The sequence below is a fragment of the Nesoenas mayeri genome (assembly GCF_963082525.1).
Source record: "Nesoenas mayeri genome assembly, chromosome: 10".
In the NCBI taxonomy this organism is placed as follows: domain Eukaryota; kingdom Metazoa; phylum Chordata; class Aves; order Columbiformes; family Columbidae; genus Nesoenas; species Nesoenas mayeri.
In genome coordinates, this window is record NC_137560.1 from 22752815 (window position 1) to 22773543 (window position 20729).

General features: G+C 48.1%; 1 protein-coding gene across 3 annotated transcripts in view; it reads right to left on the reverse strand.

Moving 5' to 3' along the window:
- Positions 1-20729, reverse strand: part of FLNB (filamin B) — a gene marked incomplete at its 5' end in the record, with an annotated part of 70913 nt that overhangs the window by 17671 nt on the left and 32513 nt on the right. For 2 of the 3 annotated variants that reach the window (XM_080350649.1, XM_080350648.1), the window contains 21 exons: positions 496-743; positions 2596-2785; positions 4485-4641; positions 4902-5025; positions 6479-6646; positions 7753-7913; positions 8270-8432; positions 8818-8991; positions 9219-9816; positions 10434-10696; positions 11400-11517; positions 13633-13802; positions 14041-14131; positions 14687-14847; positions 15093-15216; positions 15562-15705; positions 16228-16341; positions 16695-16888; positions 17261-17397; positions 17906-18032; positions 19603-19740. In XM_080350649.1, the coding sequence (XP_080206775.1) occupies positions 496-743; positions 2596-2785; positions 4485-4641; positions 4902-5025; positions 6479-6646; positions 7753-7913; positions 8270-8432; positions 8818-8991; positions 9219-9816; positions 10434-10696; positions 11400-11517; positions 13633-13802; positions 14041-14131; positions 14687-14847; positions 15093-15216; positions 15562-15705; positions 16228-16341; positions 16695-16888; positions 17261-17397; positions 17906-18032; positions 19603-19740 (3764 nt within the window). Of the gene's footprint in view, positions 1-495; positions 744-2595; positions 2786-4484; positions 4642-4901; positions 5026-5820; positions 5911-6478; positions 6647-7752; positions 7914-8269; positions 8433-8817; positions 8992-9218; positions 9817-10433; positions 10697-11399; positions 11518-13632; positions 13803-14040; positions 14132-14686; positions 14848-15092; positions 15217-15561; positions 15706-16227; positions 16342-16694; positions 16889-17260; positions 17398-17905; positions 18033-19602; positions 19741-20729 lie in introns of all 3 variants that reach the window. The other variant, XM_080350647.1, reaches the window with a different exon arrangement.

Here is a 20729-nt window from a genome sequence, read left to right on the forward strand (position 1 = left end):
AGGAACGTAATTAGAAGACGGAGGATTTGGTGGTAACAGTTGAACTAGCATTTGCAAATCACTTTAAAGTGTGAGCTAACAGCCTGCTTCCCTGGGATCTGTCAGCAGACCATGCCTTATTTTTGGGTCAACATTGTAAAGAGTGAGAAACAGACAAGTCAGAGCTCCATATCTGACAACAGTTGCAGTAATTAGCTGTAGAAGCCGATTACAACGACCCTTACACATCATTTAGAAAAAGAACTACATGGTCAGGAAATGAAAAACGAATTTGTTTAGAGAAGCCAAGTCTTCATCCTCCGATGGCTTCTATCCCTCTTCACTTAACTGTTTTGCCTGCTCAAAATAAGCTTTGCAAGTAACAAGGATTCATTAGCTCCCACTAGTCTAATAAATGCCTAAAAAAACATTTACACACAGAGTTAACCTAGCACTAAATAAAACATGGAAGCAGGAATCTGAGTGGGAGGTATTTTTGGAGCAGAGCTGGCTTACCATGACAGTGAAAGGACTGTTGGGAATGTCCACCCCACCAAAGCGGACGTAAATCACGTAGGTTCCTGGTTTGGCGGCCGTGTAGAAGATATCGTAAGTCCCGTCCTCGTTTTCAATAACATCTGCTTCAGCTTCTGTCCCATCTGGCGTCAGGACGGTGCACGTCACTTTTCCCTTCCCTGCTGATTTGGCGTCGACCACAAAACCAACCTCCTCACCAGTCTTCACAGTGGGTGCAATTCCAGGACCTACGAGGCAATTTGCACGACACGCGGCGTTCAGAGGACGGTTTTCCCAGGCAGGCCGCCTAGGGAGCACGGCACCAAACACCACCTCCAGGGACACACAGATGTGGTTTTGGGAGGAGATGGACAACAAGGGACACTGGTGGTGTCAGCACAGCCGCACGCAAGAGCTGGCCACCAGCTTTCCTCCTCCTCTGCGGAGAGGCTGGATGAGAACAGAGCAGGAGAAAATAGCTAAATTTGAAGAAAGCAATGCCTTAATCCATCCTCTTATTGTCATACTCCTTTGTGCAGAGCCAAAGGCACAATCGTTTGCCCCGGCCAGCGATTCTGCTGCCACTGCTTTAACATAATCCCCGTGTAAGCAGCTACAAAAGGGCACAGCAGCAGCCACGGCCACGTTTCCTCCTACATTACCCACAAATCATTTTCCACCGCTCTGCCACACATCCCAAGAAAAGAACATCATGAAACAATGCCCAAATTGTAGCAATCAGATCCAGCCCGAAGAATGCTGCGTTCAAATGAGAACTATTAAGTCTCATTTGCAGTACATATTTAATACTCCTGCTTTTGACCGGGACATTTTACCAGGTAAATGGCTTGTTCTCAAGTGGCAATGAACCTGCTGGTTTAATACCTTGACAGAATTCCAGCATCTACTCCTACAGCGATTGTATTTCAGCTTTACAACAGAGTCAGAGGCACTTCTTGGAAAGGGGAAATTTAAGCTGGCATCTGAGAGTAATCTCCAATATCGTTATTTTGAATAGTTAGCGACCTGAGTTACTTAGAAGAGTATCAGATTCAGCCATTAAGGGCTCTTTTAAACAAACTTGGAAGCAAAGGGGATACCCGTGGCCCTGTGTTTTCCATTGTGCCAAGAATACAGTTCTGTTTAAGCAGGTTTGAAAGCACCTGGCTGCTGCGCGGTTCACTCTGATTGCACAACACTGGTCAGCACAACGCCCAGACACTCTCACAGGCCACCAACCACAGATTAACTCTCCCTGTTCAATTTGGCCTTGCCCAATTAATTTATTTTTAAATCAGTGGCATCCTTGGACTGAGCTCCCATCCCTTCTTCTCCCACCACAGCCTCGGGCTGGCTGGGGGTGGCAGGGTGACAACCAGCCCAAAGTTGCACGATGACTACCCATCCTGAGAACAGGTACGGGTCATGGAATCATTTTGGTTGGAAGAGACGCTTAAGATCATTGAGTCCAACCATAGGTTGAAGCTATAAATGCGCTCCTACGGTAACAAATTTGGAGTCCCTCTCCATCTCAAGAATCAGTGCCTTGCTATAGCGATGATTTTTTTGACTTGTAGTAACATCTTATCTTTAGGTTCCGTTCAGATCCTGGCCAACCTTCGCTAGACTGGAAAGCAGCAGAAACCTCCACCAATAACACCCAGCCTGAGCAGGCTTTGCTAGTGTGCAAGCACGCTGTCAGCTATTTACACGATCAGAATTCATTCTGTTCTTGCTCAGAACAAAAAGCTTCTTGCAATGCTCCCAGCGCAAGAAGCACGATGCAGTGAACATGCACAGATATGTTCTTTTTAAATCAACCCCACTGCAGCTCTCAGCAGGATTATTCTAGGCCAAAATAAGCATCAGACTTTGGTTGCATCTGCCTATTTATAACAAGCCAGGCAGATGGAGGTTTTGCTAGAGACTGTAAGAGATTCCTGCTCATCCACAGAGGAGGATGCTACTTTATCTTTAGGAAAACCCCTCTTGTAAGAGCAGCCAGTTTACACAAGTCTTTAATGTCTTCTACACCCATTACATCAACCATACCATGCTCAGAAGTACAAGCAACAGCAAGAGAGAGGAGCCAGCGCTCACCTGTTGCCAAACACTTGCTGGCATCCCCGGCTGGAGATGCCCGGATGCGATAGGGAGAGGACGGGATATCATCTCCACCGTACTTCACCCCGATCGTGTAGCGGCCCGTTTTGTCGGGGACATAGGTGACTGTGTATGTGCCGTCCTTGTTGTCATGGATGTCCACTCTCTTGGGTTTGCCCTCTTGGTCCTGAGGAATGCAAACCAGAAGACTGAGGCACTGACTCCTTTTGCAGGGCAGCGATTCTGTTAAAACCTTAATGAGTCTCAAACAGACTCAGAACTGCAGCTTTTCAAGGGTTAAATATTTCACTCAAGGACTAGTACCAGGAACTACTGTGAACAAAAAGGTATCAGACCACCATAAAACAATCAGGGCTTTCATTAACTACCCTTTGTTTGATATGAGAATGTTTATGAGATGCAGCAAGCCGTTTTCATGAACTTTATATTCACTGTAAGATGTTTTAGGCTTCATTGTCATATCGCTGCTGGAAACCAAGAACAATTCCCAGGTCCTCGAGGCACAGACTGGGAGCCAGACTGCACAGCTCTGGCCTGACAAAGCACTGGGTGGCTTTGGGCAGCTGCTACCTGAGAGGTTTGAGGTCGGGGGAAGCATCATCGAGTCTGTTATCAACCCTCCCAATGAGGCATCCAGCTCCCGACATGCTGCAAGGTCCATAGACAAAAGCAGGTCCTTCAGCTACCACTTCTACACTGAATATAGCAATTAAAGAGATGCATTAACAATGCAGATCTGAGCTTCAGCATCAAGTTTTCATATCTAAACTCAAGATCAGTGTTGTGCATAATGTTTACAACAAAGCTACTCCCACCTACAGCTTTCAGTGCCACCCATCAGCTGCAAAGTGTGAAGCATTTTAGGAACGATCTATGATTTTATCTGTGTTTCTATGAAGTCTGTCAGGCTTGCTCATAGAGAACAGTGCGGTGACCCCATTCTGTATTTTATGACTTAACACCGCCTGGGGTACAGTACAATCTGTAAAGGATCTGAGACTTCCAGTATTGCACAGAAGAGCCTACTCCTTTCAGGAAGGCTCATCAAAGCTTTGACATTCAACAGATCAGAACAAGATGCAAACAAACGCCACGAGGAGGACGCCTACGCGCTCCCACCACGCAGGACTTGTGGAACTCGATCTTCAAAGCCACATCCAAGCTGGGGGCTCTGATAAGCATTTTGGATCCTTTAAGAGCATGCTTGCATGCCAGAAAAAGGGCAATTGCTCTGCTGCACCTGAGCGGACAGCGGGACAGCAAGAATGCAGAAGGGCAAGTCCAGCCGGCCATGGCGTGACCCCGGCATGCCAGAGCTGAGAATGTGCTTTATGGCCCACTAACCAGAGACCTTTCTGCTGAGGCCACGCAGTCCAGGCACCGAAAGTTTTGGGAAGAACAATAACAAAGGCAAATAAAAACATTCCTGTAGTATCTTTCAGAGTAGGTTATGACTTCTGCAAACCTTGAGGGAGGCTTGTTTGTTGATTTATCATCACATAATGTTCAGTGTGGATGTTATCTCATGGCCTTGCTGAACTAAACTGCTAGAAGGCTGTCTCCATTTCAAATTCCAGCATTTTCATCATCTTACAAAAAAAGTATTCATCTCATTCGCGGCATTTACAGAGTGCAAGGTTAACCAAGAGCCAAATATAGCCTGGGTGATGACTTTAAGACAGCAGTCTCATAAAGCAGCCCCAAGAGCTTCTCAAACACAGAGTGCAAGACCTTCCTGTGCCACAGCTTCAGGACCCACCAGCAGCCCCGTCTCCAGGCCGTGGGGCTGTCATGGTACAGCTGTGCACACACAACGTGTGTACAACAACATGTTTCTGCTCCGGCTTAGCGATGTGGTTACTTACAGTGATCTGCACAGCCAGAAGTCCCTGCCCGGCGTCCTTCGCATCCACAGCGAACTCCACGGGCAGGCTGGCGGGGATGCCGTAGGAGCTGAGACCTGGGCCGCTCGCCGTCACTTTGCTGGCATCATATGTAGGAAGGACCTTCACCTTGAAGGGACTTAAAGGGAAACACGTTATTGTCCCCTCCTCCCGAGTCTATAGTCACTGCAGGACACGCCGAGGTTGGATCCACCACCCCAACGGCGTCTCTGCTGTGGGTGCAGCAGCTTCAAACCACCGCTGAGCCCCAAAGTCATGGGGAGCTGCCCTGGTCAAGTCAAAAGGACCACAGTTGGCCCTTGAATAGTGCTTGTGCTGGGAGAGCACACCCAGGCAACTAGATCTTCAGTCCATCTAAGCGTATCTTCATCACCTTACCTGCGAGGGATCTCTTCATCGGCATATTTGACAGAGATCATGTAGGGTCCCTCCTGCGTGGCGGTGTACACCACGGTGTGGGTGCCGTCCCCGTTGTCCACGACGTTAACGGGCTCCACAATCCCTAAAAAGCAAAGGAGAATTTTCTCAGCTGTGCTATTGGAATTCGGTTCTTCATCAGCCATTTGCTGCGCAAAGCCCCAATTTGCTGCTGATTCACAGTTTGCAACAAGCTAATTTTATTTTATTTTTTTTTTAATAAATGGAATCAATGATCAGTTTCCCTTATTGTGTATTCAAAAGCCATCGACTTGAGATAAATTTGTTATCTGCCACCCACTGGGCTCCCATCTTCTCGCTGTAAACAAAAGTTTGCATGAAAACACTACAGAAAACTCTGCCTTTCTGTTCAAGTCCAGGTGAAGAGCAACTGCTCAAAATACACTGAAGATCTTTCGAGAAAGAAAATGAGTAATGCTTATAATTGCCTGAGCCTCATTTACAAGATTACATACTGCTACTGGGATTCACTGCACGGAATTGAGCCCTCAAGCCACTTAGTGTGGAGCATCCACCGATGCGAGTCTTTCACAACCAGGTATTCGCAAAGGCAGGAGAGCCCTGCAAGCTGCCACGGTCCTAAGCAAGCAGGATCAATTATTTCAATTTGCATTAAGCAAATCTACAGCAGATTACGTGACATATCAGTGCTGATCAACACAAAGCAGCCTACAATTACAAGTTGGCTTTAAAACACAGGAAGGATTAGCAGTAAAGCACCCACAAGTGAAACGCATAGTTGTCATGCAAAGCCTAAAAGCGACATCGTTGGTTCCCACTCCCTCCTCCAGATGATTCCTGCTGTTGCCAATTGGATTTCCGAGAGCCAAAACTGCCAGTAGTTCGTGAAGGTTCAAACCTGTCTCAGTGTTACCCTTTGGATCACCCTTAGAGAAATCCGAAATCGCTTTCAGTGGGGAGCGCCATCCCTGGGAATCCGTCTCATCCACTAAAATTAGAGAAGGGTTACCCGGAGGGCACCTACACCCGCGCGACCTGGCACTGGGGTGGGGAAGCAGCTCTTGCTTCCCAGCAAGGCAAGGCTTGCAGCCCAAAGGTATTTGCTGCCAAGATAACGTGCCACCACCACACAGCTTCCTAGGTTAACACATCGTTAACGCCTTCATTTGAGGGCCTCGCTGCTCTCTGAGGGGTTCCACCACATTTCAGAGACTCCTGCCACCCAGCAACACAAGCTTCCCAAGTTACCATTCACATGTGAGACTCTGGATTGACTTTTTGGTGTCTAAATCTAAGCCACAATTGTTCACCAGTGATGGTTACTCATGCCACTTCTCCCAGCGCTGAAGATAAAGCTCTCAGACACTGCCCAAAGCAGCCCTACCCAGGACACCATTCTCCTTTTACAGCTGTCAAGGTGCACATGCCAGATGGACAGGAACAGAGGGAAATTCTCATCCAAGTGGTATCACCACCTTTGCAAGCAGCGCCAGGACCGTGTCACCCCCCGAGCGCAGAGATGGGGGCACAGCTGGATGGAGCACGTTGGTTCTTACCTCTGGGTCCTGCCACCACCACCTCAAGGGGCGCTACTCCTGCCTTGCTGGTGTCCACAGTGAAAGACTGTGGGATTTTGGCTCGAACAGCCGTTCCCAGACCCGGTCCTGCAATCTTCACCTTGCTGGGATCCACAACATCCTTCACAGGAACCTTGAAAGGACTGCCTGGAAGTGAATGCAGCAAGTGTTAGACACCACAGCGTTAACAGGTCCAGGAAACCAAAGGATTTGTCCCTACTTTTCCTTCGGTTTTCTTTATTACTATCCCTCAACCTCAGGCAGGAATGACAACCTCACAGCACACACACGACTTCTGCGCTTCTGCAAAAGCCAGAAATGTAATGAAGGTGCTTCTACATTTTCACTGCCTATGCAACAGTTCAGTTGTGATCCATCTGCTTCTCACACCTCCGAAAAAAAATGCACAAGAGAAACCAGAACTGCAGACAAAGCGTCACGCAGCCACTTCTTTCCTTCATATTTTACCAAGCTCAGTATGTTGACAAATAAAAAGGGACTAATGGGAAAGGATCAGCTCACTCTCAGTGTCTAGGAAAGAATATCTAAGTGTATGCTCTATGACAGCACACAACTCCAACATTGCAGCAAAATGTGTCTGACATTTAGGAGCATTTAATTCTTGGTATCAAGCAAAATATTCTCCTTTTAATAAGTGAACTGCTGGATGTCAGGCGTACCTGGAGCATTCCTTAAACATGCTTCATTTGAGCTTAACATCCAGTGCAAACGTACACACAGGTAAATATCTGGTTTAGGAAACAGTTACTACCCTTTCTGCAGTGACCAAAACTTGCAGTGTTTAATATAATCCCCATGACCAGCCCACCATTAGACCATCTTGCTGCAGAAGGATGCACATACCAAAAGGGCTATACTCCCGACCAACGTATTATACACCACTTGTGAATAATACTGGCTGTTTGTCAAGGGCTGATGTCCCTTTCCCAGTCCCATTCATCTGTCCCCACTCTTTTGTTTGCCCCAGATGGTGCTATAGACTCAAAGAGGCCGTTTCAGAAACGAGAAGAGGCTGCAGCCCTTCCTCAAAACGACGGCAGAACAACACAAAGCACACCGCACTTCCCTGCCAGCTGTGAGGAACAAACACCACTGCCATTTCCACCTGAATTCCCAGGAAAAGCAGAAGAAAACCCTCAACATCCCCCAGCATGAGTGAGATGTCACCAAGCTACCGAGTCCTTAGCTCAGCACCTCCCTTCTTCTGAAAGCCACCAAGCAAGAGCCCTTACCAGGAATATGCTCTCCCCCGTATGTGATGTTAACATCGTAATCTCCTGGAACGTAAGGAACATACTCGGCGCTGCAGCTCCCATCCTTGTTATCTTTACAGCTAATTTTAGACTCTGAAGGTCCTTCAACAGTGATTCCAAGGCCACCAATTCCTGCCCCTCTGCAAGACAAACACACATTGTTAGAATTACCCACTTCTAAGAGCGGCTTCATAGCCTTCACGTGCTCTGGCTGCATTTTTACCCTGACTGGAGATGCAGTAACCTGACTTGTGATGCCCAGCCTGCTCTGGCACACAAAGCATTCAGCACTCGCATTTTCCTATAACCACTATCAACTCTTAATCTCTGCAGAGCAGAGCGCTCAGCATGCGATGAGGTAGCGCACGCAGTAATCAAACCGGCACAGCTCAGTCTTTTTATAAATATCTTCTATACTTTAGCATCCTGCATTGCAGAGCCCACGACACTCCTCCCTCTCTCAGATATACCCTATGGATCAAGCAGGCCCCGTTACCTGGTGACAACCGAAAAGGCGTTTGGCTGATTTGTGAAAGCTTCTTTGAGCCCAGGCCCTTGTGCCTTGACACGTGAGGGATGGCAGCCCTCTGTCACACTCACTCGGAAGGGGCTGTTGGGCACAGGAACGCCATCATAGGTGACACTGACTGTGTGCGGACCTGCGAGAGGAGAAAGACACGTCCTGGGTCCCCTCAATATTCTCATCACTTAACATCACTTCTACAAGATGCTACAGACTTAAATGTCAGTAAACGGGTAAGAGCTTCCCCCTGCATTTCACAAGGCTTCACTAGCGTTTCATAACCAAGGCGCCATCTATGCGCTGTTCTTCCAAAGCCAAGTTACCATAGAAGTCAGCTCTTTGAATTAAAATAGAGATAATTCTTGCAGAATTAGCTCCTCCGCTGGCGAAAAATCTTGCTAAGATGCCAACAAGTTACTGGCAGAGCTCAGCAGTTTGCCAAAGCGTCAGAAGAGCTGCTTGCTCTCGGTTTTCCCCTCTCAAGTTAAAAAACCCAAAACAAAACATAAAACAAAGGTTACCCTTTTCAAACGGCGTGTACTCTACTGAATACGTTCCATCGGCGTTGTCATGGATGAGACAGTCCGCGGGGGAGCCGGATGGGCTCGTGACCTGCGTCCTGATGTGGTCACCACCAGCCTTCGTTAGAGGTCGAGCATCCACAGTGAACTCGGCCGTAGCTTCTCGGAAGACATCTGCAGGATACGCCTTGAAGAGTCACTTGAAGAATCACATGTATTTCCCACAATAAAACATTTCGTGAACCAGCACGATAAACAACTCATTTGGGAACATAACGAACCACCCCCGCCTGAGGGTCACCATGGGAACACAAGAGACTTACAACTTTTAATGCTCAGAAGAATGTGTGGGATAAAGGACCACAAGCTTGACCAACTCTGATAACAACAGTTATTCTCACCTTTTCCTTCCACTCCTGGCCCAAACACTTTGACTCTGCTGGTGTCCACAGCTGGCTCCACTTTGACCCGGGCTGGGAATTTCGGCACTTGCTCTCCTCCGTATCTCATCTTGATTGTGTACATGCCAGCCGAGAGTGGTACATATGTCACCACATAGGTCCCATCTTTGTTGTCATCAATCTGGATCTCGGCTTTGGAACCAGCATCCGACACAATGTCCACCCGCAGGTCCCCGGGACCGGCTTCTGTGCAGTCGATGTTCAGCAGCCCAGCCTCACCTACTTTACCACGTTCGAGACCTGGGCCCGTGGCAATGACTTTAGAGACGTCAAACGGCATTTCTATGTCTGCCTTAAACGGCGAACCAGGAATGTGAACCTCTTCGAAGAGGATGTTGACAAAATACTCTCCAGGCTTTGTAGGCAGGTAGGAGACTGAGCAGGTCCCATCGCCATTGTCTGAACATTCAATTTTAGCTTCACAAGGGCCTTCTACTGTCAAACCCAAACCTCCAGTTCCTGCCCCTTTGGTATCTATCGTGAACTGGGCTGGTTTTCCAACAAGGCCCCCTCGAAGACCTGGACCATGAGCTTTTACCTAGAAGAGAATAAGCAGTTGAGCTAAATTAATTGTTTCATGTTACTGCCAGCACGGACTGCCTAGTTAGACCCCTCTGTGTGTGGGACTTAAGCGACAATCTCTTAAAAATATACAGAAAGCAACAACTCCTCTGGCACTTCTCCCAGTTTTACTGTGAAGTTGGTATATCTCCTCCAAAGAGGTTTCTAGGCAAGGATATTCATACTCTCACCATAGCTGTTTAATAGCCACAGGAAATAAAAGGTAGAAACACTAAAATATCTAATGGCTGTATACATGTTTTTCTTGAAATCTATTTGCTTAGAAAGAAGCATTTCAACTAACACAGTAGAGGTGCTTGTGAGGACAAATTCTATTAAACTAGGAGCAATACTTGGATTTGTCACACTCCACAGGATGCTTGCAGTATTCTTAATGAGTTCAATGCTTTTTCAAATGCAGCATTATAGGAATGACTTCCATGAGTCACAGAGCCTGCAAAGTTAACAGCTCAGCACTCTGAGTAAGGACGTTCGTGGGTCTCGTTTGACCAAAACCAAGCCAAGTCTCACACGATTACACAAACTCAGTGTTCAGGTCTCAGCTGCTGTTATAGCCCTAAACCATCCACTTACCTTGGAGGGGTCTGGGGGCAGCGTGGCCTCCACCGTGTAGGGGCTCCCTGGGATGGGATTGCCATCGTAACTCACATCCACCATGTACAGCCCCTCGTCCCTTGGGATGTATTTCGCAGTACTGCACTCCTTCCCCAGGACTGGCTCCACTAGGCACGGCACAGCTTTCCTCATAGGACTGGAAATATTAACCTCCAGTTTACCTTGCCCACCAGCTCCTTTGGTGTCAATCACGAATTCCTGATCCTTCCCTACTTCCACTCCTGGAAAAAGGTAAAACCCATATTACCACGTTAAGCATTCAATATCAGACGGTGCTCCAAGGAATCTCTCCCGCACAAACCACCGAGGGAGCAAGAACTGGCAGATCCCTGCTCAGTCTGCATCCCTCTGCATGCAAAAACACCTGCCAAACCAACCGAAAAAATGAACAAGGGCTTTGGTTAATTGGAGCTACAAAGCTGCAGCGCTAAACAAGCCTGCAAGACATGACCTGACAGTATCAGAGGCTCATTTCAGGAACACAACATTATTTCACAGCTCTAAGTTGTCCCGCTTTTAGAAAACAAAGAGATCGTATGAATGACATTCTGCACTGCAGCAGTTACCTATATTTGAACAAACAGCCATCCAGGCCCAAGGAAACCAAACCAGATCTCATCAGCAGGTACCCAGCCTGGTGAAGGGTCACCACAATGGGCTAAACCCCAATACATGCTTGGGTCACACTGCTCTGTCATCTTTGCAAAAAACCATATCTAAATTGAAATTGAGTCCTCAAGAGGACCAGCTGAGTCAGAGCGGTCAAGCTATAAAGTTGGAGCTGGCTGATGCCCAACTGCAGCGAGTTGAAGAAGAAAAGATTGTTTTGCCCACTTGTGTTCCAGCGGGACATGTCAGGTACCACAGCTTCAGGAGACACATTAGAGGGTGGCTACGGGGCTTCCACAGCCCAGAGCTACTTACTGTTTTCAAGTCCATTGACTTTAACTTTGCTGAGGTCTAGCGGAGCAGCAACGCCCACAGTGAAAGGGCTTTTAGGGATAGGATCACCACCATAAGTCACCACAACCTTCATTGGACCCTAGTAGAAGAGTTTACAAGTTAGCTCCACTCCTCATGCCATACAGACGCACCAATATCCAAGCAGTACATAAGCGTACCAGTTTGTGGCCTCTCAAGCTCTCACCCTACTGTAGCCTTTCAAAGCATTAAATGCTTTTTATTTAATGCAGGAAGAAAGAAGAAGAGAATACTCTCCAACATTGAATTAGACCATATTCAAGCTGCCTGGCAAACCCCCCGGCTCAGGCTGGTTCCCCCTCCCGGCGCCCGGACCCGACAGCTGAACGACTGTCCCAGCGCCCCAGCCCAGGTGTCCCCTTCCACCGCACCCAGGCCGGGCCAAAGCCGAGCCTGCAAAGAGCCTGTGTTATTACAGCATTTGAAATACCAGGGTTTTAAGCTGTACAAGTCAGAAAGATTAATGCTCTTGTGTATTTTGGCTGGAATACCGCAGAGCCATGGCAAGCTCCAGCCCATGATGTGTGCTCCTTTTATTCCCTCCTACCACAGTCCATATTTTAACTATATTCACTGTTTGCTTACTTTTCGTTCTTGGCCAATTCAGCTCCCAAGTGAAATAATCATGGATGTTTCACGCAAGTTAGTGAATAGCTTTCCATGATTATTCTTGGTTGTTTTTAGACAACACACACACGGGTAGCTGTAGCAACACCGCAAGTGAGATAGATAAGGCTGAGTAAACAGCATTAAACCAAGGCTCCTCGGCTGCTGACGCGGCCCCTCAGGAATTTAACTACCTAGTCCATCCCTGCCCCACGCTGAAGAGTCCAGAGTCTCATTCATAAGCTACTGCTCATGAACCTGAGAAACACAGGGTCCAGGAACGACCTACGTGCTCATGGCCGGGAGGGACAACAAGGTTGCCCTGATTACTGCGCAGTCTATTTTCATGCCCTCTTTTCAACCATTGCTTTCCTGGTAGGGCTACCTGCGAGCATCTCCTCTAAGCCCACAGCTCCTCCATGACCCAAAGGTGCTCCTCCAGATGGGAGACCCAAGTGCAAGACCTGGTTTGAGCACCCTGGCTTGTTTCCCCACGGCTTTTCCTGTGGAACAGCAATTTGGTTCTGCTCACACACACACAGAGTTCAGACGTCTTTGCTGCCTCCTGCATACCAACCCTGACTGAACAAGCAAAAGGCAGGCCAGCCACATCCTGAGATCATGCAACTGCTTTATCCAAAAGCAAACGCTAGCTCTATGGCTCTTCCAAGAATGCTAATCCAGCATCATGAGATAAATAATGTTGCAGTCCTCCATATCAGTCCACTTTCATACAGCGACGTTCAAGGAAGCTGGTACAGATGACCAAGTAACTGATGTGTTTGTTCAGCAGAACAGGAGCAGCAACACACTTTCATCTCAGCACTACAGCACCCACATCTTCAGAAATACATGAGATCCGTACATTCTGGCATTTAATGGCCCTTTACAAACATGCAAGCACAGCATAAGGAAAAATACTTCTAGTCATTAGCAGCTTCCACTTTCAGCTCTTTAATGGTGTTGCTAGGAAGCACCTTGTCCGTGAACCAAAATGAGTTATGACTGAATTTGTTTCCAACCCAAGGGCAAACCTCAAAATACAGACAGAACCTTTGACGCACTTAATCTGCAGCCCAGCTTCAATTCCTCAGCACTGACTCCTTCGCTTTCCTACTGAGGAGCTGCTGCACCATCACCCAAACTTGGTGCTTTTTGTCCCTGTTCTGGGTCACATTAGAGTTCCTTTGACACCAGCAGCTTGCGGAGCGGTGACATCCAGAACCGCAGAGCCACGAGCAGCTGGTGCAGCATCCAGCTCCGTTTCAGACCTCAGGAAGGTTTGCTGCCTTTTCTCTTTGATAAGGTATGGAATGACAACATAAACTGTGCGCTACTGCTGCAATATCTCCCTTGTTCCCAGAGATGAGCTATCAATAACTACACTAGAAAACTGCATTGCTGCTTTCCAATCCCAATTGTCCTGCAGGCTTTAGGGACCTCAGAGAACAGGACACCCTGGCAAGGTTTATCAGCTTGTTCCTCTATCCACGAGTACCAGAGAGGGACATCACAGCACTACAGCAATGTGAGGCATTCCTGCTCGTATTCCTAGAGGAGCTGGACGTACCTGTTGTACCGGAGTGTACCTAACAGTGTGGGAATAGTCATAGTTGTCAATGATATCCAGATCTGCCACTGCCTCCCCTGGCACCGGGCTGCTGAACTGCACATCCAGCGGCGCTTTCCCAGCTCCCTTGGTGAACACGGTGAAATGCGTTGGTTTGCCATTTTCCACGCCTGAAGAAAAATGTTAATTCTAATTCATGCAGAGCTCACACACACAAACTCTTCCCAAGCAGCATTTGGTACCTATAAAGCCTGCTCAAGCACAATGCCAAGGCAACCTGCATCGTTTCCAGTTGCCTGGCACCCACCCAGCTGGCTTCAGCAGCACACTGCTGCGTCCCAGCGATGCTCAGCCACAACAGCCCCTCACGGCCCAGCACTGGCCTCACCAGCTCCACCCGGGTCTCACCAGTTTTGCTCAGCCCAGGTCCTTCAGCTTTCACTTTGCTGGCATCATGCGAGGGCTCCACTTTCACTCTGAAGGGGCTGGCAGGTATTTCCTGCAACAGAAGCACAGCTCTAAACATAACCAGGTCCCTCTTTGCTAACCCAAACTAGACAGATAATAATTTTAAGATACTTCTGCTTTAATTCTATCTTGAGTAAAATTTCACCCCACTTAAACACTCTGCTCTGCCTTGCCGAGTGCTGGCATTCAAAGCCTAGGGCAAAGCTCACAGCTGGATGGTTTGTAGTAGCTTCTCCCCCTTTTTTCTTTAAGAAACACTCATTTTTATTCCCATGTTCCTTGGAGAGTCACTTAGGTTTTCTACCCTTTAGAAAGTAGCTTTGCCCCATCACTGAGACCAACTCTTTATGCCAGGCCAACACATCACATACTCAAACCTGAGTGTCTCCAGCCAGCCCCTCATTTGTGTGCCTTCAAATTCTACAAAAGTGTTTTCAGAAGCAGTGACCGGACAAGGTGGACGTGAGCTGCAACAGGGGCCAGCTGGGAGCCACCACAGCCAGCTGTGGAGCGGCACGTGCTCCACGATCAACGAACAGATAAGCAGGCACTAGAAACATCAGGCTGTGAAATGAAGATTACGAACCTCTCCTGCAAAAAGCACTTTAATAGTGTAGCGCCCAGCGGCAGGTGGTGCGTATTTCACCGTGAACGTATCATTAGCATTGTGGATGATGTCGAAGTCGATGTCTTCTTCTTCATCGCTGACCACACGGGCATCACACTTAATCCCAACGCTGACATCACCTAGGAAAAGCAAGTGGTGGTTTTGCTACCAAACAGTACAGACGTTGCTGGACAAACAGCCAGCACGTTCCCGCTCAAGTCACCTGGTTAATTGATGTAACAGATCACACCACAATTCACTGCGATGTTCTGCTTCCCAAGGTTTTACCATGAAACAAGGCAAACCAGCATAAAAAAACAGTACGTAATCCCACAGGCAGGACCTGTGGTTCCGATACCACAGCAACAGCCCAGCCGGCCTTTACCTTCTCCTGCGTCCGTGCAGTCCACAGTGAAGTGGGTCGGCTCGTTCGCCTTCAGGCCGGTTCTCTCCACGCCGGGTCCGAACACCTTCACTTTCTGAGGATGACTGCCCTGACCGATAAGGACCTACACGGATTCACAAGGGTCAGAATCACACATCTGTGTCACACCTGAGATCACAGCCAAGCCAGAGCCTTGCTTGGACAGAGGCTACAGGAAAACAGTATTAATTAATTAATCACCCCAACTCCCCCTGGCTGCAGCTGGACTGATAGGAGACCTCCAACATGTGAGCCTGTAAAAGCAGAAAGCTTTTCTCAAGCAGATAGATTCCTAAAAAAAAAGCAGCAGAAGGACACCCTTTCTTGAAATTCACAGAAGCATTTTATTATCCTAGTTGCAATGACAAGTAGTTGTGAGCATCAATGTCCCATTGGAGCTAGAACTAGTAATATCCATGTCTGTACTTACCCTAAATGGGCTATTGGGTACGTTGGCTCCTCCCCAGACAACAGAAATTGTGTGTTTGATTGGTTTAACTGGCACATAGGAACAGGCAAACACACCATCAGGCTTGCTTTTTATCTGGATATCAATAGGGTTTCCTTCTCCATCCTAAAAAGCAGTAAGGACAAGCAGAGGGTTCAGGCACTTGAAAAATGTTTGTATAGCTTGAACAGCCCAAGATTGTTTCAAAGGGCGAGTTCTTTTTCCAGAACTGCAGCTCAGAAATACTGCAGCAAGATGCAAATGACACCCCTGTAAGTCTTCCTCATCTAACAGCTGCTCATCCCCAACATCATCCCACAAGACGTATTTGAACAGGCTCGCCTGAGATTCACAGGCTCACAGACACTCCGGCTGCTTCCAAATGACAGCTCCAGGAAATTATGGCTTCCTCTGCTGAGGAGGCTCCAAGTGAAGAAGCAGAGCCCTGTATTTCATACGCCAGGGAGAAGTCACCTTCTCTTGCGTTAGGTTTGCTGCCTGACTACATTACCCAGATCAAAGCACGGGAAGAATTACATATGCCCAGAATTAAGTGGTGTGTAAGCGAGCAGAAATACTTAAGGCATTTTTCTCAACAGCATTAAAGCCCTTTTGCTGAATTTCCCATAGCTGCCTTTGGCTTTTTACCTGTGCGTACATCTTCAGAGGTGCTTTCCCAGCTTCCTTGGTTTCAACTGTGAACTCAGCAGGATTGTTCACTATACACCCAGTCCTCTCCAAGCCTGGCCCATAAGCCTTCACCTAAAATAAACACCCCAAAATTCTTAGCTTGCAGTTCAGAAAGAGAAGGAAAACTACGTGATTTGTTTCTAAAGACTTTCCGCTTCCCACAATACCCGTGAAGCACGGGATACAAGTAGAGGCTAGTGTGAAAGTTGAGAATTTGGACTAATTGAGCAAGTTTTCATTACATTAAATCCAAACCAGAACAGCATTATTAGAAAAAGCTGAGTAATACCTGGCTGGAACATGGTCAATTCAGAGCTTTAAGTAGAGGCAGCTTAAGAGTCACGTCTGTTAGCAGAAGCCCTCAGAAACATCTCGGCTGTAGGTATCTAAGATGTGCAATGCCATGGCCGAGCTCCCATACCCACCTTATCCGGGTTGAAGTCTCCCGAAGCGGGTCGGATGAAGGCCATGTACGGGCTGTCTTTTATGTCCTCGTCGTCACACATGATGTGCACAGCGTATTCACCAGGCTCTTTGGGCCAATACTTCACATCGCACGAGCCATCATTCTTGTCGTCACACTCAATTTTAGCCTGAGAAGGGCCTTCTATTGCAAAGCCTGAAAAAGGAACAAGGAGGTTTTCTCATGTTAGGTTTGTGGTGGCTGCTAATTTAACATTGCTTCCCCAAACTACATTTAATTAGCCATAATCATACCTGGTGCTCCCTATCACCCTTCTTTAACAATATAGGAGATAATCCATCGTTCCCTTCTGGATCTCATCCCACAAACCCACAGATTAACACTTCCCATCACATACATGCCTGTCTCTAGGACTTGCCTTGGATACTTTGATGTACGTTTAAGTTTAGACCAGAACGTCTTACAGACATGTTTCTTTTACTGTTGGGAAAGCTATTGTTTCTCAGGAGATCACTGCTAGCATTGTATGGAAGAAATATTTCAGGCAAACTAAGTAAAGTAACATACCAAGAGAGCCGACTTCCGTGCCAATGGACTCTACCACAAAGTCAGCCGATTTGCCCACAATCCCCTCATGCAGCCCCGGCCCCCAGGCTCGCACTTTTTGAGGACCTGCTTCATGACCCACTTGAACTTCAAAGGGGCTACAAGAGAAAAGCAAAGCACAGGATTAGGAACGAGGACAAATACAGCATCCATGTTTTTTTCCCCAAGCATTTTAATGAGGCTTTACATTGGATTTCCCAAATTAACAGAAGCTATCGTGGTGGCACAGTGCCCAGCACACAAGTCACCTAACCCATCAAGGCATCTTGCACCCATAAATCCTGACTATCAAATATTAGGCTTGCGCTGCTTGCTGTAGCCCTGGACACTGAAACAGCAGATCCTCCAAAAACTCACAGCAAAGCCCAAGTTTTATGACTTTTTGTATTCATCATTTTGGGTTTAGCAAGACTGATGGGAATCACCTGTCAAAGCTTTCTCAGTATAAACCACCACAGCCCTAAGACAGGCTGCAGACAACCCGTCACACAACTGCTCGCTGTTAACGCTGTCAGAGTTTATTTGAAGGCCGGCGTTGCTTTAAAAGCCCACCAACCACACAACCCAAAGGGCACAAAAACGCCGAGAAAGCTACTTCTCACTCACCTTTTTGGAATGTTGTGCCCACCCCACGTAATCGTGACAACGTACTTCCCCGGGGTAGCTGGATAATATTCAAATGCGTATACGCCATCCATAAAGCCTTTTTGTTTCACCAGCTCCTCCAAGCCCTCTGTTGAAAGATCAGTTCAGCATTAAACTTAACGGCTTCCATCCTGCCTTCAATTACTCAGACAAGTTCATGCTTTCTAGTATTTATTTTAGCTTGCAAGAATAAATTTCTTCCACCAGAGGAAAAAAAGGTCAGGTTATAAGGGAAGTTAGTTCTAGTTGCCCTCTAGGACAAAGACAGCAAACACTTCCAGAAGAAATACAGCAGAAAGTATTTTAAAGTTACCAGACTTAATAGATTCCCTTGTGTTTTATTTTCTTAGTCTGCAGTATGATGCATGTCATATGTTAAAACAAAAAAGCTTAACATTTGTCAGACTTTGCGACCACAAGTATGCGGGGAATGCCTACTTCTCATTTTCTTCAAGATGAAGAATTTAAGGGAGAAAAGCTTAACGCACTAAAATTTACATTGATACATCTGTTGCTTTTTCTCCCCCCTCTAAGGGTGCTGAGCCACACAGTGGGAGCACTGTGCCTGTGGAGGAGGTGAAGGCAACACAATGCACCTTTTAATGCCGCCTGGGCCGGGGGGGTGATGGGCCCACGAGCACAGCGGGTCCCGCAGCAGCCGGGCCGGCGCTGCCGGAGCCCCCAGGCCAAGGGCCACGTCCCGAGCTCAGGACACAGCACAGGACCCGGGGATGTGTCCCGGCAGAAGATCCCTTGTCAGCCTGTAGGTCCCCTCGTCCCCCTGCTCGGGTGCCCGAGCACCCCGAGTGCTGCTCTGAGAGCAGGATTGCCACCCCGCCAGAGACCCTGGAGCACAACTTGCTCCCACAGAGAAGACGAAGATGTGATGCAAACCCATAAAGCTTGGATCCCACAGGCAGGATTTTCTCAGTTTTGCTAAGCAATATGCAGCAAAATGGAGAGACTTAAAACCAGGTGCAAACTTACCCAGTCCTGCACATTGTAACCTTCACATTATACGCAAAGTACCAGAACACTCTTTGGAAATTTGGCTTTTTATGGTGATACACAGAATCAGAGATTGTCAAGGATTGGAAGGGACCTGGGAAGCTCATCCAGTGCAATCCCCCCATGGAGCAGGAACACCCAGATGAGGTTACACAGGAAGGTGTCCAGGCGGGTTGGAATGTCTGCACAGAAGGAGACTCCACAACCCCCTGGGCAGCCTGGGCCAGGCTCTGCCACCCTCACCAGGAAGAAGCTTCTTTTCAAATTTAAATGGAAGCTCCTGTGTTCCAGTTTGTACCCATTGCCCCTTGTCCTATCACTGGTTGTCACCCAGAAGAGCCTGGCTCCATCCTCCTGACACTCACCCTTTAGATATCTGTGAACATTAATGAGTCGCCCCTCAGTGTCCTCTTGTCCAGCTCCAGAGCCCCAGCTCCCTCAGCCTTTCCTCACACGGGAGATGCTCCACTCCCTCCAGCATCTTCGTTGCCCTGCGCTGGACTCTCTCCAGCAGTTCCCTGTCCTTCATACAAACCCCATCACCTCCATCAGGCCACCATCTCCTTACTGCTCTCCCTTTTCACAGTCTCCATGTCCCGCCCCCCATTCTCCAAAACACATCCAGAGCACAGATTCACCCCGACACTTACTCGGTCCCTTCACAGAGACCCCGAGGTCTCCGCTCCCCGCTGCCCTCGTGTCAACCTTGAAGTCGGCGGTCTCCCTCATGCGGACGCCCTTGGGCTGCAGGCCTCTGCCGGTGGCGCGGCAGGCGTTGGGGTTGCAGGCTGCAGGGGAATTCCAGACATCAATACCGCCTTTGATACTCAACATCCACGTCGCTCAGCCAGCTTGGAACAACCTTCAGTTAAATGTTGACTCAAGGCAACCACGGCTTAGCTTTCCGCACAAGTTTTAACACCATAGCGTTAAGGCAGACAGACACGGAGCCTGCACAGCCCTGGTCTGCATCCCAGGGCTTTTGGGCAATAGCATTTGGCGCAGCCAGGCTGCTTAATAATGGCTGGTTTTTAGAATTAAAGCAAACGCTGAAGCCCTATTGCTTTGCAATTTGATGCCAGAAGATATCAGATACAGATATTCACCACACTAGGCACAATCTTCTTGATGCCTTTCGCATACAGAGGCACACTGCAGCGCGGGGTGAAGTTTCCCTTTGCAGATAAGCCCCAGTGAACGGTATTATTGTGCTGTTATTTCAGAGGCACATGACTGGAATAATTGCTATTAGCAGAGATGAGTTCTGCACATGCTTTGTTAAGACACATCATGTCAGAACCCCCTGCTCACAGTCCAAAGCCATGGAGCCCCTGCAGACCAATGCAGCTGTGGGCAGGAGGTTACACACGGCTGAGCTTAAGCTTACACTCGACCCTTTTACTCCCGGCACTTCTCCAGGCCCGTAGAATGGCTCCACAAATAAGCTAATGTGCACTTAGGAACAATTTTTGTTACACAATCCCAGCTATCACGTGGTCTTCAACTCCAGAGACCTGAAGGGTTTGAAGAGACTCACAAATAATCACGGCTTCCCAGTGGCGTGATCCCAACATGCATTTCCCCAAAATACGCCGTGCTTAGAGCGGGAGCACAGGTCTGCCAAGCAGCTCGTTCGGGTTTGACTTGTTTCAATAGCTTACAAGTCCTACCCATGGCCCTGCGGCAGCCAGCACCACTCCGCATCCCACACCGGACCGTGTCAGGGAACATCATCACATGCCATCTGCCAGCTCTGAAAGCTCGGTGGGAACGTGCA